The 24274-nt window shown below is 38.6% G+C and overlaps 1 protein-coding gene across 1 annotated transcript in view; it reads left to right on the top strand.

The window, feature by feature from the left end:
- Positions 1–22910, top strand: part of impg1b (interphotoreceptor matrix proteoglycan 1b) — a 30433-nt gene extending 7523 nt beyond the window's left edge. The window contains exons 2-18 of the mRNA XM_084743059.1: positions 44–262; positions 2147–2313; positions 2440–2468; positions 4109–4143; positions 4274–4320; positions 4415–4564; positions 6382–6440; positions 6753–6940; positions 7044–7463; positions 9433–10088; positions 10503–10592; positions 17167–17386; positions 17865–18075; positions 19634–19819; positions 19920–20103; positions 21246–21329; positions 22274–22910. Of these exons, the coding sequence (XP_084599185.1) occupies positions 44–262; positions 2147–2313; positions 2440–2468; positions 4109–4143; positions 4274–4320; positions 4415–4564; positions 6382–6440; positions 6753–6940; positions 7044–7463; positions 9433–10088; positions 10503–10592; positions 17167–17386; positions 17865–18075; positions 19634–19819; positions 19920–20103; positions 21246–21329; positions 22274–22357 (3029 nt within the window). The 3' untranslated portion in view covers positions 22358–22910. The remainder of the gene's footprint in view (positions 1–43; positions 263–2146; positions 2314–2439; positions 2469–4108; positions 4144–4273; positions 4321–4414; positions 4565–6381; positions 6441–6752; positions 6941–7043; positions 7464–9432; positions 10089–10502; positions 10593–17166; positions 17387–17864; positions 18076–19633; positions 19820–19919; positions 20104–21245; positions 21330–22273) is intronic.
- Positions 22911–24274: the final 1364 nt, after the last annotated feature.

The following is a 24274-nucleotide window of genomic DNA, read 5'->3' as shown; positions in this document are numbered from 1 at the left end:
ATATTTCTTCCTAAACTTGTGACTTCACTGACTGCCCTTGCAGACCTTCATGACAACGGTTTCTCTGGACTCAGGGATGTGAAGTACCGACACTTTCTCGAAGCCTCCAGACCGATCAGACACACCACAAATGTCAGAGCAGAGCAAGACGGCCATCGGACGAAGAGGTCAGCGCCACTCTTCACCACGGGGGTCAAAGTGTGCCCCCAGGAGACGATGAAAGCAGTCATCGGCAGCCATCGAGCATATTACAAACTCAGAGGTAAAATCAAACGTCCACTGTTAGGACTCTGATGTGAACTTATACTTATACTTATACTGCATGATTTTCAACTTTATGCAAAATTATGACTTAACATCTTACAGTGAAAATAATAAGCCTTTCCTAAAACATTGACTGTGACTTAATCAAACAGAGATGTCTTAGCAGCACAAATATCTGTCTGCTTTGATGATTTGTTGCAGAGGGAACTTTTTCCAAAGAGGATAAAAAGGATATTATAATTCTCTAAATCTTACACATACATGCAGCTTAAAGCAATAGTTTGGATTATTTGAGTTGGGGTTGTATGAGGTACTTATCCATAGTCTGAAGCTTGGAGAAGCAGCAGGGGTCCCAGTGTGGGAAACTAAGAAATGTACTGCTGGGTGGGTGACAAAATGCATTATAGCCACCTTAAAAAAGGCCCAGCCCCCCAAAATCAATATCAGTGTAAGTGTACGCTTTATTTAGGATATTTCACCACTTTAACTTGCAATCAGTTAGCCTTTTCCAATTACACACACCAAATATTACTCTCTCCAAATCAACCAGTCTCTGTTGGTAAAATTAGTAATTAAACGTTGCAGATTTTATTCTGTGTTTTAAGATGTTGATTCGGGTTCACCAAAGTCACACAATAACACAAACAAACTGACCGATGAAGGCAGCAGCAGACCAGAAGCTCCCATGTTTTCTGAGGTGAAATTACCGATTACGTCAGTGGAGTCTGATTAACCAAGAGAGAGCGATGTGTGGTGTATACAATGGAGGTTTGCCGCCGGAAAAAGGCTGCCTGACAGCAAGGTAAAGCAGTGAAAACACACTAAATATTATATGTGACACTACTACACACTAATATATGTTTTGCCGCTGACCCTGCCCATTACTCAGCTTCCATGCTGGTAGCATCCTCTCTGCCTCTGTGTACCTTATACAACCCCACTTCAAATAATTAGATCTATCCCTTTAAGTGTTTTGAGCATGGTGAAGATTACATGGTGCCACTGAATTATGCACTGAAGCTGTTTTACTGACTTTAGGGATACACATAGCAAAGCACTTCTATAACATAATGAAGTTATATGCAAATATCCTTTGTCCAAGAGACATGGATCGTGGATGATTGAAGAGGCAAAGATTGCCACCTTGACTGATACAATAGCTTAGTAATTCAAATTTATCCACGAACAGCTGCTGTGGTGTATGATTTTAAAATGAGGCAGATTAATTTGGTGTATTGGAGGTAATCGCATGGCTCCAGAAATGAGTTTGTCAGAGGATAAATTTCCCACAGGCATCACGATATTGGACAATGTGGAGCTTGTTTCCCCCACAGAGGCGGATAAAACATACTGTAGCTTCAGGGAGTCTTTGTGCTCATGATTTTTTAATATTCACAAAAATGTCATGAACATGCAATGAACTAAATATGCAGTTTGACATTTACTGAGACAGGCATTACTACCTTTTTGTGCTGCCCCATCATATCATATTAAATATGTTTTGTAATTTATTGTAGTATGGTGGGATTGTACTGGAAATGTGTTGTAAAATTACATGGAAAGTTTCTCTGAGGGGAATAAGATGGTAATCTAATAATAGCTACATCACAGCAAATTCCCCACATGCAGAGATGTAAGTATTAACAAATCTTTTTATGCTCAGTTATTTGATTTCTCCATTCTGTAATTTCCATCCTGTCTGCCCTTGTTGCAAATATATGAAATGCCTTGTCAAGTCATCCTTCATATATATATTTTCCTAACATAAGAGCAAATGGTATCACACACTTGTGCCTATTTGTGAGTTTTATGTATTTTATTCAAATATTTTCTGAGACGAGTCAAAAGAAAATCTCCACAAAATTATACGATGTCACCTCAGTTTGCCAGGAAGCGATCTGGGAGGCGTTTCGGATCTTCTTGGACAGAGTCCCAAACTCAGAGGAGTACAGAGCCTGGGTTTACACCTGCCAGCATGAAAACCTCTGCATGGACGACCTGGCCCAGAACTTCAGCAGTTCTCAGGAGCATCTGGACCTGGTGGCCAGAGTGAGTCCAGCACCAACGTGCCTGAAATACTTTGACAAGTTCACTCTTTCTTTTGCTTTGACTTTTTTTTTTTGGTCACTCTTCATCATAATACTTTATAGTCGATATGTTGTTTCTTATTTGCAGAGAGTAGCAGAGCAAGGTGAAGGTGAAGGGTATGTTTGCACTTTCTTTTTAAACTTTGTGTTCAGTGTTTGTTTTCTGTATTGGTAATATGCTGTTGTTTCTTTTTAGGATACAATTTTAAAGCAGAGGTTAATAGGAAACATTTAGTCAGTTTTTAACAGTGAAAGTGCTAAATAATTGGCGAATAATTATCAGTGTTTTCATTTCCAGAGGCATGAAAGTGTCAGAGAAGCTACAGTAATAACACCTCTGCTTAAAGTGTTCAAACCAAGCACGCAATAAAAATGAATATTTGGGAAATTATGCAATTAGCAGCGGGTGAAGAAGTACACAGTTTCTTTAATTACAACAGAAATACCATGGTCCAAAAATACTCCATAACAAAGGTCTTGAATTCAAAATGTCATGCTTATTGTAATAAGTACAACATTTCCCTTTGAAATGTAGTGGAGTTGAAGTTTAAAGTACAAGTAAAGCAGCTAACTAGAACGATAAAGGGTTCTTCAGTTTGTCCCCATGGGAGAACCCTTTTTTGATCCTAATGGAACCTTTTATAAAGGTTCAACTTTGAGCCCTTTCAGTTTTACTTAGAACTCAACATAAAGGGTTATATCTGAAACCATCTGTGAAAGGTTTATCCCAGAACCTACAGAGAACCCTTCTAGGGGTAATGGTTCCACCCAGAACCCTCTCTGGGGGTTGTATCCAGAACCTTTCCATCTTGTAAGGGTGCTAACAAGAACCCATCCATGGGGCTCTACCAGGAACCTATTTCAAGGGTTTCATCTAGAACTGAGAGGCCTTTTGTGTTATGGTACAGAACCCTTGATGAACCCTTGATAAAAGAGTTTTTCAACTATTTCAACAATCACTGAAGAACTTCCAAAAAGGGCTCTTAATGGAACCTGAACGCCGCTTCCTAACTGGAAGCAAGCGAGCAAACTGGAGTGGATGGTTAAGTAAGTAAGTTAAGTGTCCAAGTTTTAAGTTTCTATATAATCTGAAGAGAGTTCACTTACTTTTAACTCCCACCAGCCTCCAGTTTTCCTTGAAAAACATGTCCATTTTGAGGATATTGCCATTAAAAAGCTACTGTGGATCATATAAGACGTGTCGCTTCTCAGCTTTAATTAGTCTCCTGTTCCTGTTGCCTGCTTTGATAAGTGGAAATGGGGATACAAGGATGTCAGCATTGATTTTGACCAGAAAAAAATAAGTTGGAGGTGAAGTAAATGCATGACACTTCACTAGAATAGCACCAGAGTGACACGTTGCTCAGACTGTTCACTGACGCGTGGAGCTGGCTGGGACATCCTCATTAGAAAAAACTGAAATGATCTGATGTTCACTCACTTGCTCGTTCACATTGCTTCCAGTTATAGTCTTATAAACTCTTGATGCACTCTTTCTTAAAAAAAAATAGGGCTCTTCAAAAGCAAATGGTTCTGGATAGAACCCTTTTGGAACCCTTATGTACAATAGAAATACTCAAGTAAAGTACGTATGTCAAAATTGTCAAAATTGTACTTAAGCACAATACTTGAGTTAACATACTTAATGTTATATTTCACTACTAATTTTAAATGTGAGGATTTTCACAAATGAAGTGCAGTAAATGTTTATTGTGGTGTAACTAAACTCTGCACATTTTTTTTTCTTTTGTTTCCAGATTTATTGCTGGAACCCCAGATCCAGACAGGGAATGTGAGTTTGACACTGACAACAACAATACTGTTCAGTGAAAACTGCTAAATTATTTTATGGCCTTAGCGGCTATCAATTCATTTTCATAATCACGTCATAAATTAACTTCTGAGTTGCTGTTTTGTCTCAGGCACCTGGACGCCACCGCTGATTCTGCTGCCAACTGACGATGACGTGGTGAGTCGACCCGCAAAGTTTCATAAGTTTCCGAACCATATTTGACTGTTTTGAACAACAATTTAAACCTTTGTTGCTGTCATTTCTTTGCCAGATCCAAGAAGACCCCAACATGATAAAGGAGAACTATGAGGAGTATATTGTTGAGTTCAGCGTGACCATTGTTGACCCGACATACAGCAGGCTGCTCAGTGACCCAGAGGGTCCACAGTACAATGACATCAGACAAGAGCTCACAGAGAAGGTGAGACCTGACTGTGAGTTTACAGACGTACAGCAAATGTTAGCAGTCCTCTGAGCTGTCTGCTTTTACCCTTCTGCAAACACACAAAGACTCTTGACAGAGGAGCTGTGCTTTACAAGCTTTTAAAGGACCAGTCTGTAAGATTTAGGAGGATCTATTGGTACAATATGGCAGAAACGGAATATAACCGCCATGTTTTAATACAGTAACCCAGAACGGACAAACCAAACACTGCCTCTGGATCGTCCTTTGCATTTTTTGAGTTTCACTGCTACTTTTGTTCCTCTATACACTTGGAAAGAGGCGGGAGTAAGTAAGTCTTGGTGATCTGCAAGGTCACTGCCAGATGCAGCTAAATATGTCCTTTAAAAATCTTACTGAAACCCTGAAATTGTACTGGAAAAGAAGCATTTTTTTTTTAATGTGGTCAAAATATTCCAAACAACAGCTGTTTGGTCACCTCAACATCTTCACCCACAAAATAACTTCCTCTGTCTCTGCCTATATTCTACACAAAACCGTTCTTTCGCAGCAGTGAAACGTGATTGCCAGCTTCTATGGCATTATTGTTCAGTGTAAAACTCACCCTGATTGATTTAACAGCTTTAAGGCTGCAACCAAGGGACTTTAGGTAAGACTCCTAAATGATCACAAGCCTGAAATAGTAAGATCTAATCATATAGATTATCCCTGACTAAGAAGGCATTGGCTCGGGCTCTAACCACAGCTCTCAAGGATCACTTGTACTGGTGTAAAACCATTAGTATCATTTCTTTTTTAAGGAACTGAATGGTGGTGTTAAGCGTTTAACACTGCAGCCATTAAGGCGAGTTCCTGCATCTGCATGTAGTTGTCATGGCTGCTACCAATTCTTAAGCTCACGTACATCGTCTTACCTGTTGTCAGTTTGACAGCCACTAATTCTTCCCGGCATTTCAGAGCCCGCTTTCCCCTCCTCTGGCTCTGCTGAGGTCCTCAGTGTCTCCACCTTTAGCACTCACCTGACTTCCACACCTACTTGCACACCTGTTCCCGATCCCTTAATCAGCTGTCTGACATATATCCAAGTCTCTTCTCGTTACTTGAGTCTTTTTCTTATTTCTTTTTACATGGTTGTTCTGCCTTTTTGGACTCTTGCCTGCCTGCATTTCCCCTTCTGCTTAGTTTTCCTGTTGGGATCAACCACATCTTGGCAAACACAGTAATCCTTTTAATATAACCTGTCTGCTTCTAAGTCATGTGTTTAGATCCATAAATGCAACACTGATCCTTTTACAGTCACACGTGCACTGCAGTTAACAACTATTGTCATCATAGAGTAATCTTATTTATTTCTTTGATTAATCCTTTTGTCTGTAATGTTAAAAAACAGTGAACCATACCGCACAATTTTCCACAGTCCAAGGTGATGTCTTAAAATCTCTTGACCAACCAATTTTTCCGAACCCAAAGATATTCACTTTCCCATCATGCATGACGAAGCAAAGTACAAAATTCTCACATTTTACATTCACATTTGATTAGTTGACTAACTGTTTGCTGTAACACAGCAAATGCAAATCAGCTATGCTGTCTTTATTGGCTATTTTGTCACTGTCCAATGAAGATGATCTCAAAGATGTTAACTTTTCTTTAAATAAGAAAGACGGTCCTGTATTACAGTTTGTGAAAGTGCACGTCTTGCCTTACTCAGTGAGTTTATAGAGTTTTATGGGCCTAAGATATCAGAATGTTGTTTTCTAAACCATCAAAAGAGCATTAGTCACTAAATATATTTCACAACTTCTTCATTCTGACTCTTGTTTTTCTTTGTATAGATGCTTCATGTGTTTGAAAAAGTCCCAGGATTCAAAGCAATTCGTGTTCTGGGATTTCGGTGAGTTGATTCAATTTTTTATTTTTGTTTTCTCAAAGGTTTGGCGCTTGAATTGTACTTTGCAATAATGACTGATTTTGACAAAACAACACAGTAAATACGAAAAAAGACCCCCCACATGTATTTCTTATGCTTTTCCCCCGAACTGGCTTTTATTGAAGCGTTTTATTGCTCAACTCTCAAGAGAAAGTATAACATCCCCCAAAATATCCTCTTCTGGGACATGACTCAGAAATTGCCTGAGCTGACATCCATTACCAGTAAGGGCTGTCTGTCATGAGGGTTTCTGACATGATTTGCTGTGTCACTCAGCTCAGAGGACGTGTCTGTGCGTTACGCCGTGGTCTTTAATGGCGAGACAGAGCTCAATGATGAACCTGAAGGTCTCGAGGAGGCAGGCGAGGATGTAAACGCTCCTAAACTGAAGCACATCATCAAAAAGGCCTTAAAACAGGAGCCGTCACTACCACTGGACATACAGACGCTCAGCTTTGAGGCTGGTATGCGTGATATCATAACCACGTTTAACTGAATAAAACATTAGGTCAGTGCTCGGAATATGATTTTTAAAGCTGTATGAATGTTTTAACTCTTCTTTTTCAGTCACCACAGTTTATCCAGTTGCGGAGCTCGGCATGAACCCTGTAGAGAGTGATATATCTGAGGACCACTCCACGCAGGCACCCACACAAAGTTTCTTCCCCACTGTGGCGGTGATAGAAAACTCCCTGGAAGCTTCTACAATCAAACCAGAAACACACACCTTTGTGCCTTTAATCCCAAACATTCTCCCAGAAGCCACGTCCGCTGTCACTGATGAAACACCTTTAATGGCCGCAGTGGAGGAGGAATCCACCGAGGGCACCGCTGAGGAGCCCACTGACATTATAACACCGACAGACACTGAACTGGAAACTGTCATAGAGCAGGAAGCAGAGGAGGCAGAGCCAGAGGTGGAGGAGATACCACCAACTGAGCCTGATGATGGAGGTGAGGCCGAACCTGAAGAGCAGGTGACAGAAGGTGAGATTGTTTTTAAAGCAGGATGTTGAAGTTCAATCAGGAGTTTAAGAACTCAAAGCTTTATTGATTAACCAAACATTAGATTGCGGTGTGGAGACGTTTAGTGCTGTTGACAGAAAACGGGAAGAACCTCAGGATCGAACCACAACTTAACCCACACTTTGCCATCATGGTCTGGTTTCCAAGTCTCGACTCTGCTGATGGTGGGAGGATGAGCTCATCGCTGTTATGGACGAAAGACACAAAATACACGAACGTCTGATTGGGGTATACAAAAGAACATATCCCTGATCTACAAAATTAAGAAGGAGAAGTAAACTTGCTTGAGACGATGATCCAAACAATACAACAGCATATTAGGGCCATTTTGTGTGAAAATAAATACATTATGGAGCCAGGGGCAAAGAGTAATATTGTAAGAAAGTAGAAGTCCATGACCAAAAAACCCCACTTTTTTTGGTTGTAAATTTGTGGCTTTAATATCAGAGAATTTACAAGTGTTTTCTTACAAATTTATGGCTCTACAATCTCATTCAATATTTTTTTTCTCATAAATTTGTGGGGGGTTTTTACGCATAAATGTACCACTTTAATCTCAGAGAATACCTTTTATTTTCTTATAGATTTACAACTTTAATCTTGGAAATTCTTGAGTTCTGGAGTTTTTTTTAAAACTTGCAATTTTACTCCCCCCACGGCTCTGAAACTTTCTTTTCAACTGAGGTTGTAAAACACTGAATATAGAAGAGTAATTGAAAAAAAGCAGGAAAAAAATCATGAGTGAGAAAATTTAGTTTAGTTTATTTGCACATTATATATACATACAAAAGACAATAAAATAAAGAAAAATTAAAACATTGTGCAGGAGATGTTGGAAGCCAAAAAGGCTTATGAAGATACTTCCCCTATATAACTAACAATGGACAACTTCAAGGTGTCAAGACTAAGTCATAATATAAAACTGATGTACAGGAATGAAAGTATACAAGGTGTGATGAATTAACAATGAGGTCCAAATAAATACAAAATGAAACAAAAAACTAATAACTAATTGAAATAGAGCATAGAATGAAACAGTAGAAGGAAAACAATTAAGTCTTACTGAGCTTAATTTTCTAATATTACCATTTAAAAGCACTTTATTTGATTAGACTAGTATTAATCCACACTTATTGAGTGGTAAAAAAGTCTGAGTGATAATCTATTTTCCCCATTTTAAAACCTACCTTGAGAGTAACTTTAACTGGGTAATAAATGTTTGTCAGCTTATTTTTCCACTATTGCGAGTGTCACAATAAACTTCACAGACTTTCCAGTGACACCCAAAAGTCACTTTGGGAGTGAGTATCTACACTGTACCATTCAAATAATAATACAGTAACCTTTTTTTTTTTCTTCTACCTACACATTTCGGCACAGAAGATGCTCCTCTCATAGGAAATGGAAATAATTAGACTTGGTGGTTTGGTTTTGCACATGGAGATGCTCCCTGCTGAGGCAATGCATCATATTAAAACCCATTAACAAGCAGGAGCCTGCTGGAGGTCGAGTCATTACAAACTCATGCTGTGCAGCCAAATTTTGTTCAAATCTGCAGAACTTCATTTTAAATTCAAGTGGAGTCTCCAAAGATACCAAATGTCTCAGGCTTGTCAAGCTGACTTTGGGGGAAAATGTGTATAAAATGATGCACATGACCTCCACAGTATTTTAATTTGATTAATTAGTGCTGCCATAAAGAAACATGTAGTCTTGGATGAATATGAATGTCATTAATGTCATTGCAAACATCTTACAGCCTTAAATGAAGAACTGGATGAGTGTAATATAGAGCAATTACATTGTTATGTAACACAGTTGAGTACTGTGCAATGAAAATTCACCTTTAATGTACTTCTATCTTTCTTTCATGCACAAAATAATGTTTACTAGTTATTAAATTTCTTTTCTGATATGTTTTATTTACAAGAACCAGAACCTGCTGATGGGGTTCCTGAGGAACATGCAGTGCAACAGGATGAGGACCTTCCCCTGTCAACTCCAGACTCCCAACCAGTGGAAGAAGTCACTGATACTCCTGCTGAGGTTTACCATGACCCGCCAGAGTCTACAGACCCCGCAGTTAATGAGATATCTGTCATAGAAGCAGCAGTGCCCGTCTCAACTCCATCTTCTCATGAGGATGCCGTCCAAGGCATTGAAGCAGACACAGATGTGGAGCCTTTGCCATCCCCTGCAGAGAGCGGCGACGCCACCGAGGACAGAGATGAGGCCAGTGGAGGGCACAGTGGAGCCACCCCAGGCCCAACAGACCAGCTTCCCGAGAACTCAAACCTTCAAGAGGATGTAGGGTCGAGTCAGAACGGGACGGAGGAAGAAGTGACCGAACCCCTGGAAGAAGACAGCGGTAGTGGATTCCCCTCGGAGTCTGATGAACGTCCATACGAATCCACGGCTGCACCGGCCATGAGACAAGCCAGCACCCCTCTGATGCACATAGTGAATAAGAACAAAGAGTTAGTGGTTTTCTTTAGCTTGAGGGTCACAAACATGATGTTTTCTGATGACCTGTTCAACAAGAGCTCCCCAGAGTATAAATCGCTGGAGAATACCTTTCTTGAGCTGGTAGGTACACAGGCTTTTGTGCTGGATATCATGTTTTTTCATGCTTCACTATCATATCTACTTGGGTAGCCTAAGCTGAAAAGTACAATGGTGCAATATATAAAGGATTTTAGATAATATTTTCGTAAGTTAGTTGTTTAGTTTGGGCTTAATCTAAATTTTATTGTCCTGCACAAGTGAGGATGCATTTTACAGTGAGCCTTATCCTCACTGCTGCTTGTTTAATCCTAAATTTAAGAGTAAATTATAATAATCCTATATATTTTTTTAATATTTTGAAAGTATTTATTTTAAAAAGTGTGATAAAGCTTTAAGCAATCGCCAAACTCTTGATCAAATCTGCAGTATGCTAATGCTTTAATTTCAGAGGCGCCATTGTGTCAGCAGTATAAAGAATTATTCTGTTTCACTCAGACACAGCACTCTGGGTCCAGAAACTCGCCAAACCCTGGAGCTTCCAGTAAATCTGGGCCTAGGAGACAGACAACTTTAGCCTCCATACCGGTATCTTTTTTTTTTTCCATATTGGAACTACATCTCCAATGCCTCAGAGAGAGCATGACCTTTCTATTTCTTAACTAACCTTTCTGAAATGCAGTATCTAACAATCTGAAAGCACCAAACATTTCTAACATTTCTGAGATACTTACTTTAGTTTTCAGCTTTGTGTTCGTTCTTACCTTAGACATTAGATCTTCCTGCTGCAGCTACTCATGTCTGTTGGTCCTGTCTGTGGGTCTGGTTCTAATATTGCTTGTTATTGTGATTTGCCTTAAATTTCTGAATTGTGCTCAAGTTTGGGGTTTTTCAGGAACTGTTTCGATTCTGTTTGACTCTGTTTGATATTTCAGCATGCCATTTTGAAAAAAAAAAAGTGTCTGCAAAGGATTTGTCCAATATCTGGGCTATAAAATGAAAACAGATTTCCGAGTGGAAATTTCTAGGTTTTAAGAACCAACAACAACTTTTTGGGAAATATCCTCATTGACTTTCTTGCGTTGAGTTAATGTGTCTGCAGATGGGAAGCCAAGTGAAAGTTGCCTCTTGTTATTCGTGCAAATGTGACTGGCTGGACCGTTTGTCCAGTAGCAACTGAAGTAAATCACAAACATTTTCAACTTGCATTAAAGTGTCTCCACCTCAGTTTGCACCACCTTGGGTGAATGTGTCTATAGTCAGGTTTCTACTGCAGGAACTTTTCCAAGGGACTAGGAACCTTTGGAGGAACACAATTATTTCCACCACATGGACCAGGGTCTCAATGAAGTTCCAGTGACTTTATCTTATCCCTCAAAATATCCCTGCTCGGGGATAGTACTTTCCATATGTAAAGGAACTTTGGAATTAGGTGGGGTCTAACACTTAGCATGTCTGACTGGTGGAGTACTCACAGCATTTTCTGTCAGCCATCATTTTAAAAAAATCTGCAGCCACAAACCAGTTTGTTTTTGGTTCATTGTGCTTCGACAAATCAACAAGGAGTTGAAAGCAGAAAAAAGCATACAACAGATGGACCTATGACAGATTGACTGACAATGTACATCCAACATTGTTTTTCTATAGTTGCATGCAAAAATGACAACTCTTGCTTTTTCATACGTCAGCAAACTAATTTACCTAATCTTTGCAGGTCTTTAGACAAAAAAGGAAAAAGGAACCTTTTAGTCCCTTTTAGAAAAATACTAAAGGTTCTGGGTACTTCAGGTGGAAACGTCTTATTTACGGGAACCAGCTAACGTGGTTCTGTCCACAGATAACAAAATCTTCTTACCAGCATCTCTAAAGTTCTTTGTGGTCTCTGATAGTATTGATGCTGGTTTCCAAGCAACCTCACAGTGACAACAAGACCCCAGGAAGTGCCAGGCCAAAAAATAGTCCAGCACATGACACCAATAAAATAACCAATGCCATTTTTACGCTTATATTTTTGTATGGATTAAACAAGTGAGAATAACTTGTTTTTTGTGAGCTTTAGAAGTACTGGTAGGTGGATTTTGTTACCTTGAACTGTTTCTCCCTGTCTCCAGTCCTTATGCTAAGCTAATCTAACATGCTATTAGAAGTGGACAGACATGAGTGGTATCAGTCGTCTTATCTAGCTCTTGGCAAGAAGGCAAATGCACATTGTTCCCAAAATGTCAAGCTATTCCTTTAAAGACCATCATTGTAAAAAAAAACAAACATCTGTTGTCATTTCTTTGTACAGACGAGCTCTTTGATGTGATAAACTATAGAAGTGCTGCTTGTTGAAGTTGCTTTATACCATGAAGTAGCATGCTGTTATTATAATTCTTTACTGTTGTGGGACTATAAGTTTGTGTTTAGGTATGCAGTGTACAACCTGATTAGACTAATGAGTTTCTCACCAACAAAACCCACAATTTATTTTTTAACATGGTGTTCATGTGTGTTACACTGTACAGTGCGTTTGTGCGTGTTGGAAGCCTTAAAGATAAACTTGCAGAGTGAATCAATGAATAAAATGAATTGGTGTGGCACAGAACAATGTAATTAGAGGCTTACTAAACCCGATAGGAAAGTCATGCAGCTTTATGCATTTTGTGTTGCTAAAACTGAAATGCTTTGTATGGTAGAGCGCGAGCTAGCCCAGGGTAGTCTGAATCATGAGACCTGGGTCTGTCTTAGTCATTGTAGGAGGTTTGTGGCTTGGTGTAAGAAGCTTTAAGTAATTCTGGTCAGTTCCAGCACCACACACATTGTGCTATTAATGGTTCCAATCTGCTTAGAGCGACATCAGTCAGGTTTGTGTGGACATCTGTATGCATGTTGCAGATCATAGACCTACTATGTGTATTTCCTACTTCAGGCAACAAGAAAATGAAACAAAATTGATCACAGATTGGTCGCTTTAGACCATTTTGTGTGTAAACCAATGCACATACTTGGAATCAATGCTGGGGTGTCTCCTTTTGTCACATTTATTTGTGGCAAGTAGGTCCCATCGCTCTGTTTCTCTCTAAATAGGGGGTTTAAATTTGCATTAGCTGCTGGCAAGGAGGTGAGAACTGTGCCTCTTTAAATCTGCACCTATTAGCGAACATCAAAGCAAGAGGCATCACTTGACATTCCTATTTAGTTTCAAGGCTTACCCCGAGGTTGACGGAGGGGACATATTTTTAGGCTCGCTCAGAGGTGCCCTGCGCTCTGTGTTACGTAAAGGCTTCAGCCTCAAACTGAGGAGGTGCATCGATACAAATTGGATTGTGTATTTGCTGCAATGCCCGAGAGCAGAGGGAATGTGAGCTACTGGGGCAGGATGTGGGCTTTCAGTTTTTGGATAGGGAGCAACAAGCCTTCCGGGTTGATTATGTGTTATATTTTGATAATTGACAATAAATTTAACTTATTTATTATAGTTGCATATTTTTTTATTCTAAAACAATTAAGGTTTAACCGATTGTCATGGCTGATATGAAAATAATTAATGTCTGCAATGGATCAGAGATGAGTATGAAGTAGTAGGGATACTTAAATGCAAAGTAATTGCACAGATACATATTATAGGTAAAAAAAAAACAAAGCTAAAATGAAAGTAACACTCCATCTCCAATCTTTAATGGTTGCCCAAACTGTGGTTTCTTCAGTTCTCCTCATTAATTGATATATTTAGCTTCCTGGCAAATCTAATGTGGTCAGACGTTTGAACTGGTGAGTATTTACCGTCTACTGTCTGTTCCATTAGGAATAGTCGACCTATCTTCCTTTAAATGGGCTATTTAGGTAGAGAAGGGAAAACATATTTGAAACTGGTCCAAGCTGGTTTATAAATCACTGGAAAAAAGCAATAAAGAAACATGAAATACATTCTGCAGCCCATTTAAATGGACATAATGTGTTCTGCTGGATATTGGACCCCATTTGTGAGACTGTACATTTACTGTCCCTCATATATATACATATATATATGAGCCATTAGACCCCAGTGGCTTGCAGTTCCCCCTGATTGCCTTTGCCTCACGCCCTCATTACTCCTGTACCTACTGGTTTGTGAAGCAACCAATAAAATTGGACATGGAGGTTGGAATGACTTTATTTTATTTAACATTTTCACGGCAGCATAATTTTCCTTGTGACTTTTTCTTTTTCTTTTTTTTTTTACATCAGAGAAGGGATGTTTCATCAGGTTTTCAAACTCAAGAACCAGTAGATACATGTGTAACCTCAGAGAAGCATGTGTGATTGTGTCAAAGACTGAAATTATGGTTGTGTTTCTGCCATGCTATTTGTATTTCTTTGCAAAAGTCTGGTGCATATAGGCAAGAATAAATCTACCGTATCTCCATTGTTCCTTAGTCCACAGTACAGACTGCACTGAGGTTTGTTGTGAAAGGACTCGGCTGTGACCTTGTGTGGAAAGCTGCAGATTGGTATCTAATCTACAGTGTACATGTAATACTTGACACTCTGCATTGAGACAAATGGATGACCGAACAGCAAGCTGTGTGTCCAGTTGTTCTGCAGGCTGTTGCCCATTTGTTCGGGGTGTTGGACCCTCTCTTTTCTCTGAGACTATTAGCTATAGGGAACTAGCCCTCAGTAAACTGTCTGCCAATGATAAGTGAAGTAACCCGATCAGAGCAGAGCTCCTTAAGGCCTCTTATCTCCCACTCAGCAGCCAGGCCAGCTAAAGCATCGTAATCTCTCCCTCTCACACTGTGGGCTGTTTGATGTTTGCCTCGTCTGTAGCGAACGTGAAGTGGCTGGAAGGAGAGCGGCTCAGATCGATGAACATTGATGCAGGTCCATTACTTGAGCTGGTTGACTTCCTCTCAGCCTAAATATCACCACCGTCATCAGTCCAAGCCCATAGTCTTAATAGACTGGTTTCTCGGTTATCTGAGCTGCAAGTCTGAGTCTGTGGAAATATTTCTTTAAAACAAAATGTGAAAATTTGTAATACATGAGTTTAACGTGGCTGCATAGATTTATTTTTAGTGCGCATATATTTTTCAAACCAGGTTTCTGTTGGTGCAAAAAAAAAATCAGAACAGGAGGAAAATTACACTTATTATTGACAGCCTTTACATAAAATCTACAAATGTCCATACTGCAGCTTTTTGTCTATTTGAATTACTGAGTTCTATGAATAAATGTATAATTGAATACATTTAATAGATTATTTAAATGTAGTGTTTATTTAACCACATCAAATCATACTGATTCCTCAAGAGAAAGAGGCTGCAGACAGTTGCTGCTGCTCTGCTAAGCTAGGCTAGTTAGCTTTTAGCAGGACTAAATAAACTTTAAAAAGGTGCATACTGCAGCATTCCTGTTCATTTAAATTTGTTGAATTAATAAATATATAATTTAATACATTTAATATCTGGCTTTAAGGGAGTTTCACCACATCAAATCATATAGTCAGAGTCTGCAGAGAAAGCAGAGGGCTAAAAACTTAAACTTTTCTTACTGCAGCTTTCTTGCCCATTTGAATTAATGTGTTTGATGAATAAATGCATAAATTAATACATTTAATATTTGATTTAAGTCTTTAGTGTTTGTTTAATCAAATTATATTAATTCCACTAGAAAAAGAGCCTTGCAGAGAAGCAGTTACTGTTGCTCTGGTAAGCTAGGCTTGTTCTTTTTCAGTAGGATGAGTTTATCTTAATTTGTTTTACTGCAAAATAATAAGGGTTTTTTTCTGTCTTATGTGTCAGTTTCTGTCAGTCACTAAGATGCTGGATCATCAAAATAGATTTTTCAGTTTCAAGAAGACGCAGAGGCAGAAAGTGTTTGCATGTGTAACAAACTCAGTTACTAAAATGTTGAATCATCAACATACGCTGATCGATGACAGGAAACTACATTACTTCTGTTCTTTTCTTCCAGATATTAAACATTTCTATGCCATAATAATTTAAGTATGATAAAACAGGTGGGCTAAAGTCAAAGATTTTGGTTAATTTTTACCAACTACTGTATGTAGTTACTCTGTTTCCACTATGTAGGGTCGTAACCTTAAGCATGACCACTTTATGTGGTGTTTATGACTCCATAATTATTAGATTTTCCCTCTGCCTTATTCATGTGTTATACCAAACTAAATTAGTATAGTGCTGAAGCATCAAAATAATTTTTTCAACGCAGATAAAGGGGAGGGAAAAGTGGCTAAATTAGCTTTTGCTACAGACTAACTCACCAGTTATCCTGAAGCCAGAGTCCAGTTTTGTTTTTACCTCTGGTATTTGTCCCTCAAACTGACACACTCTTTGGCATAATAATTTAAATTTGATAAAACGGTCATCAAGTCAAGGATGGTCTGAATTCAGGTTTAGCTGACTACTGTATTACTGTGTTTTGGCTAAGTAGGGCATTGTGCAGTCAGAGGGATGCAGAGATACTTGACCTAACAATATACTGTAGCATGCATTCACCAAACAGCATATATTATAGATTTCTCTTGGACTTGAGATAGCTTTCATGTCATAGAAGTCCTTTTTAAGTGTCTGATCTTTTCATCATGTGTTCTCTGGCTCTTCAGTAACTTGAATTAGTTCGTTCTGTGTTCTCATACTCATGCTTATAAACCTAACCCTAATTTTGTTCTGGATCTAATTACACAGTCAGTGCAGTAATGGCAGGATTTCATGCTTGCATCAAAATTTAATTATGAACTATTCATAGCATTCACACTGTAAAATGTGACCTGAATAATTCAGATTCAGCCGTGCTACGACAACCTCAGTCCTGTCAATGTGGAAGTAAAACCGCAGGTAGATGTGGTCTTCCTCTCTGGACGACGGCTCTTTACTGACACTTGACACTGACATCATTTCATTAACCTAAACATCCAAGTGGAAATCTTTGTCCTCATAAGATCATGAATGATTCCCTTTTCACCCTGTAAGATGAAATCAATTTTGTTTGAGTGTTGCTTTTCAAGAACAGTATAGTCCATCTTCCTGCAAGTAGTTTTTCTCACTGATCACTAACTGAACAGAAAACTAATCTTTTTAAATGAGAAAATTCAGCATATCTCCTGAACAAATTACGAGAATAGCTGAATAAACTAATTAAATATAAATTAATTTGCTTTCCTCTTCTTTGTCCACAGCTTCTGCCATATCTACAATCCAATCTGACTGGATTTAAGCAGCTGGAAATTCTCAACTTCAGGAACGGCAGCGTTGTGGTAAACAGCAGGATGAAACTGGACAAACCGGTACCTTATAACGTCACAGAAGCTGTTCACTGTGTGCTGGAGGACTTCTGCAGTGCAGCATCTAAACGGCTTGACATTGAGATTGACAGTCGCTCCTTGGAAGTAGAACCAGGTGAAATGTCCTTGCTTCTACAGTGTCTTGCTCTCTTGTTCTGTTTGTGTCGAAAAAAAAACTGCTAAAATTGTGCAAAAACAACAGTAAAACATACCATACTATAGGATTTCAGGATGCAGACAGCCCATGCATAAAAAAATCAATAAATGCCTCTTTCAGTGACATACTCATTCATGCTGCAAGGTCAGAGCGCCTGTCCACAACACACATCCTCACTCAGCTGTCTTTTACAGTCTGTAGGTGACATGCAGTATAAATCTGATGCACTTTTTTGCTTGGCAGAGTTCACGACTGCATGTGACCTCATTAAACACACCCTATTGAAAGCAGACACCTTCACTCACATCAATCAAAATGCCCTTTAATTCCTCCCTTGAATCTGTAGACAGGCGGACGTTGCATTAATGTTAATGAGCTCTTAACCCTCTTCATCGTCTGCTTCTCCTCCTCTCTCCTCCTCCTCTGTTGGTTTCAGCTGACCAAGCAGACCCCTGCAAGTTCCTGGCCTGCAATGAGTTTTCACGCTGCGTGGTTAACAGTTGGACCGATGAGGCCGAGTGTCTGTGTGATCCAGGATACAGCACCGTGGACGGCCTGCCGTGTCAGAGCACCTGCACCGTGCAGCCGGACTACTGCCTGAACGGAGGCCTGTGTGAAATAATCCCGGGGCATGGAGCCACCTGCAGGTACACAAACGCTGACAATGAAAGAAAACAACATGACCTCAGCTTGTTTTAAGATTTAAGCACTTTTTAACTGGAAAAGGTGTGTTTACCACATTACTTTGCATTCACAACTCTAACATATAAGGACTTCCAACTTTTTATTGTGTTACAGTATAGTTGCAAGCACAAGCAGAGACTGTATTAAGAAACTTTCCGTGGTGGTGCATTCAAGGATATTCAAGTTTTGAGAGCTGAATGCTGAAAAACAGTGAATTGTCACACAGAGAAAATTAACAATAGGCAAATAATAATGCAGTGGAATGTATTATGTGTAGTTATTATCGCTATCTAGCAGCCAACTCTTAAATCACGGATGTCTGACATTTCTTTAATACACCAATAAGAATTAAACAGTGAGATCAGTTTATAGCTGCAATGACTCAGCATGTAGCTCTTCTTGGTTTATAGTGCTGGTTCAGTGTTACGAGAGTTTTAAGTTTTGGTTTACAGTTCAACTTGAAGAAACCAATCAAAACTCTAGTGCTCTTGTACAGTGGTTTTCAAAATGGGGTCAAGGGACCAACAGGCCTTTGAGTGGTGTGTAGAGGGTCCCCAGCAAATTAAGGAATATAAGATGTTTAACTTTTATCACATTTTTGGGATGTTAGAACATCAAACTAAGAAAAGGGTTGGCTGTTTTGACTTATTGTAATTTATAGTGATCCTAGTTTGATTGATTTACTAATAAGAGTCTAAAAATAAAAAAAGGAGCAAAGTTTGGGAAACACTGCTCTTGTACTAATCTGCATTCATTGGAATAACTTGAAACTGCATTGTTTCTTTAAACTCCAGATGAAACAACATTTCAAGAGTATCTTGCTTGTCTGTCATGACATATTCTGACTAAAAAAGGACAGGTAGACAGGACCTAACATTGGGAAGAGCTACTTAGCTAGCTAACGAATGAATTTTGGGGCATGTTAATGGTGTGTATGGTTCCCAGGTTGAACAGCAACCTCAAAACTGTGTAAAATGGAATGCAGTTCAAAGCACCAACGTTTCCATTTAAATAAAAATGTTATTATTATGTTGGGGCTGAGTGTATATCAGCTCTGTGTCAACAAGGTTGTTTTTCTGGGCAAATATTGTTAAATAGGTGCACAATATGATTGGGGATGTGATCTAATTAAAAAGCTTTTTTTAAAAAAAGCATTTTTCACTTCATCCCGAATATAGAAAGTCACAATGAATAAACATCTTGAGATCATCTTGCTTCCCTACTTTGATATTCTTGTGTTCAAACAGGAGGTTGAGGGAACAGGTTCAGATATTTAATTAGAAAAGCAGTTTTACTTGAAAGTGTTTATTTTGGAAGCCTGGAATTGTGAAAATAAATCTTTAAAGATATACTTGGTTGTTCATTTCATATTTATGACATCATGAAGTATTTACACTATTTTCCAGAAAATAAAAGTAATAACTCTGACATTTCTTGGCATTTCTTCTGTGCCTGGCCATCACATTGGAAAAAAAACCTTTCTTCTTTCTGACTTAGATATATTTATCTCATGTTTTTCAGATGCCCTGTAGGTAAATACTGGCACTACCACGGAGAACGCTGCAACGAGCTGGTGTCGATGCCAGTGGACCCTTCACTACTCGTAACCTGCCTCGTGGGAAGTCTATGCCTTGTTTGTGCCATTATCGGCATTTTGATTTTCATTAACAAGAAATGTATAAAGACCAGAAAGGCTGTAACTTTGGTGTAAGTATGATGCATTTTACTGCCTGCATTTCGGACCATGTTTGTCACAGGGTGTGTTGTTTTTGCAGTGATTTGTGATGTTTTGTGTTGTGTTTTGTAGGCACACCCTTGCTCCCTATGCCTTTGAGAATACTTTGAGGGAGAACCCTGTATTTGAGAATGACGATGGTGTCTTAACTCAAGTGTCCACATTGCCATACCCTTCAAGTACCTCTTCCTCCCAATCCCAACAGTCTGAACAAGAACATTTTGCCTCAATTGAAAATATTCATCTAAGTATTGAGGTACACTGTGCTGCACAGCACAAAAGACTAAACCAACTAACCTCAAAACAATAATGATATAAACTAATACACTCTAATATATACTCTAATTTTCTTATTTTTCTCCCCTGTACGTTTTCCTTTTGTTTTTTGGTATATATCAACCCGAACGATATTTTGAATTTCCATAATTGTGTGTCTAAGTGAATAATGGAGATGACGATTTTCCATGTAAATCCCTCTGAGTAAGATAATCAGAAACAGCTACTATACTGGCCTGCTCTGCTCCAATCAGACTCCATTGACAAAATAAGTACTTTTACCTCTCTGGTGTACCACTGCTATGACTGACTAGTTTTTCCTTTGTTTTTTATGCTTATTTGTGTTAATGTGTGACCTTTGGTGTTGTAAAGGGTTAAACATGATTGAGGTAGCAGCAGAACAAAGGGGTAAAATGACTGTTTTTGTCAGTGGAGTTTGGTGGCTTTGAACAGAGTGATATCACTGCTGCTTCCCGTTAAACAAAAAGGATCTTACTCTTACTCTTTCCATAATGTTGTCAGACACTTGTGATAAGAATCTGAGCCAAGCAGTGGCAAAACAAGCACTTTTAGTGGACGTACTTTGACAGTGCACAGTTGCTTTGAGGGATTATTTTGCAGCCCAGTTTCACTTCTGCCAACTCCATTGCTGTCCCTCAACACTGGAACAATTTCTATAACTGTTGTCCACATTCATCACTTAGACACAAAACGTGGGAAAATAGGGTCCAGGTTGAAAAATACCAAACCTACCTTTGAAACAAGCGTCAAGGCGTGGCCTTAATGGTAATTAAATATGGATCAAGGTCCTTGGCTGCCTTCAGCCACTGAATCAAACACAGCTCAGAGCTTTTAAGGTACATTCGACCCACATCTTTGAAGAGGCTTTGTGCCAAATCCCAAAAAGTCCAATAGTTTTAACACTAAACTCTGCAGTAACAGCTGTAGGTGTAGTCTCCTGTAGTAGATCTCTCTCTATGGTATATCCTTGTGTGGTTTATTTTGCTTTGTTTTCAGTCACATTGCATCTGCTTATCTAGTTGAAGCGCCTCTGGTTCTATAATATATTAATGAAGCACACTGTAAACACTGAGGCCGTCTGTCTTCTCTCTGTCTCCACAGATCCCCAGACAACTCTACACAACCAGATCAGAAAAGTTAGTCTCAGAAATGGTGGACTTCCATCACTGTATACCGCACAATGAGGTGAGGACCAAAGAGGCATACACTCACCCCCAAATCCCAAAACATCCTACCAGATACCAGAAAAGTTGAGAGAGACAGAGAATAAATGAAGTGTGTGAGCACTGTTAGCAAAAATGTTATTTTAGTTACATTGTACAGTGTATTGACCTTCACACAAGGCCAGATTTTGTGTCAATACAGTTGAAGCAATGCTCAGTCTGCTCTGCCTGTGTGTGTAGATGTGTATATCTCTTTTTGCAGCTCTCACAAACAGAAAGCACATGGGGAAAAAAAATGAGACAGCAATGTAACCGTTGCTACATTTTGATAATAGTCTAGACCTCAAAACTGTTATTGACTGGGAGCTACACACCACAGCCAAACACGCTAAAGCCCAGAAACATCCTCAGTAGAGCAAAATATGAGAAATATATAAATAAATATAAGAAAGTACAGGCTTTAAGGAAAGGAAAATGCTGCATAGTATGCCTTTAAAAGAGAAAGAGACTTTCTGGTTGCTATAATGAAACACTTTAGTCTCCTATTTTAGTAGTAGTATACTTTAGGCATTCAATGTGCATTTTATCCTACTGTATGGTCTCTGTGTTGTTGATATTCAATAACCTACACATCAAATATTTTACAGCTCTATGATGCGTGCAAAGGTAAAACATCTGTGCATGTCACCCTTGCTGATTTCTCACTTACAAACCAAATCACTATTAACTTTTGAGCATTTGAACCATATCTTTAACCTAATCTAAAATACATTTTGGGAAATTTATCAAAATATTAACCTTGAAATGATCAGTGCTTTTGCAGAGAAAAATAGCCCCTTTCTTGATATGGATTGATTTATACAAAGCAAATATCTTGTAGACGTAGTTACAAGGGTATTCTGTCATGTTTTGTATAATTCCAGCTGAAATGAGCTATTTTTTATTCTCCCTCTCGTCTCTTTCCAGACGTGGCGACGACCAAATGAATACAGATCATGCTGTATTTTAAGGGCATCAGATAGCGAGTGTTTTGAGGTAACAGTTCTTTGATGACACCGCGTTCGTCTGAGGAGGAGCAAAGTCTGAAGATGTTGTTTAACTATACATGGGACGCATGGTGGTACAGTAGACCAGTGAAAATGGTGTTAAAAGTGTTGAGATTTATCGTTCATAGTGATTGTGTCTTGTTAGACAGAGAGCTATGGATATTAAGATGGACTTAGGTTGTCTTAAAGTGGAACCTAATATTTATTTTATATATTGAACGGTAGGAACATTTCCTGTATACCCTTGGCAAAGGTTGTTCTTTCCTCACAATGAGGTATTTATTATTTACAAACTGATACACATGGTGGTATCTTAAGTTTAGTCTTTAAAATGTTGTTTATTTTAATGCTATTCTTTAACTATTGTTGTGTCCCAAAAAGAGAATGAATGTATAAGCTGTTGACTTGGGTCATGACATTTTTGTTTATAGAAATATTGTCTGTCCTTCTCAAAACAACTCTTCCCACTAATCAACTGTCTTTTGAGATTTGGACTTTCTGTTTTTTACACATTTTGCATTTAAACGCAAAGAATAAAATGTTTCTTTTGCACTAAAGATGTGGTGTTTGTTTTTCACTGCTGAAATATTGCTTGATAATGATACATTTTTAAAAAATGGTAAATATTTTTGGTAACACTTTATATTAATCAGTTGCTCATTAGCATGTGTTAGAGACATCTCTTTATTAGTCACACTAAAAAAACATACAGGATTTCAATGGAATCAATTAATCATCTGTCATTAACTTAAAGATACCGTATAGGAACAATTAATGTTTGTCACAACACAGAAACTTGAATAATTTACAAAGTGTGACGTGTATAAAATTAGGTCTCAAAAGTATGTAAAATATGTGTGCACTTTTGCTTAGGGTGTGTCTGCTCTACTGTCTCAGTGTCAAACACCACTGTGACCTGAAAACGACTTGAAACCTTTTAGCAGCTTTATGGGACATGTCCAGGAGTGTTTGAGCCACCAGAGCCAGAGGATGGTGACAGGGTGGTAGAGTTTTTTTTATTTTGTTTAGGTCTGTTGGAGCTGAAGTGAGCTGAAGCAAACTGCCGGGCTGATTTGGACTGAGAGAGTCACAAAGGTAAGTTCGTAACTGACCGTTAAGGAGGGTGAGGCGGTGTCATTCGTGTGTCGGTTCATGGAGCTTATATAGGTCTGGGGGACCATGGTTCCGGCAGGTAACCGAGCCATTTTTCAGGTCCGCTCAAAGAATCCTGAGCACAGAAATCCTGAACAACAGTCTAACTTTAGAATTCATTACCACATAGTTCTCAGTGTTTCAGCATGTTTCCAGAAACTTTCTAACATGTATAATGTGTTAAGAGGAAAAGCTCGCTTTTTCCTTTACACAAACTTAGTTTCATTTTTTTTAGAACACTTCAGAGCTTATGAGTTCTTCTCGCTTGAAGTCGTCTGACTTGAAATGATGTGTTGAATGAATGCACTGTAGGGTTTAAACAACTCAATTAAATTAAGTTTCTAAAGAAGCATGTTCAGTATATTAGTATATTACATAGGATGCAAATAAATTAAGTATATGAAGCTGACAGGTGTAAATGCTGGCTAGTGAAGAAGACAAAGTAAACTAACTAAACAACACTAAAAAAATCATACAGGAATTTAGTGGAATCAACTATTTTTTTCTCATGTTAAGTTTTATTTGTTCAAGTTATTTCAATTTGAAATTTCTTGAATTTGTTTTCAGAACTTATAAACACAAGTACTTCTAACTTTTAGTCTTTTGACATGAAAGGATAAGATGAAAGATGAGTGGAGTTCAATCAACTTATTACATTAAGTTTCCAAAGAAATATGATCAGCATATTTGACTTCCAAACATGTATTATTAGAGAGTTAAAGCTCTCCTGAGACCCTTGGAACATTAAGTTTTTTAGTTTTATGTTAAC

Source organism: Lutjanus erythropterus, chromosome 18, assembly GCF_056507025.1.
Source record: "Lutjanus erythropterus isolate fLutEry1 chromosome 18, fLutEry1.hap2, whole genome shotgun sequence".
Classification (NCBI taxonomy): domain Eukaryota; kingdom Metazoa; phylum Chordata; class Actinopteri; order Lutjaniformes; family Lutjanidae; genus Lutjanus; species Lutjanus erythropterus.
The sequence above is the reverse complement of the archived record's forward strand: the minus strand, read 5'-3'. Positions and strand labels throughout refer to the sequence as shown.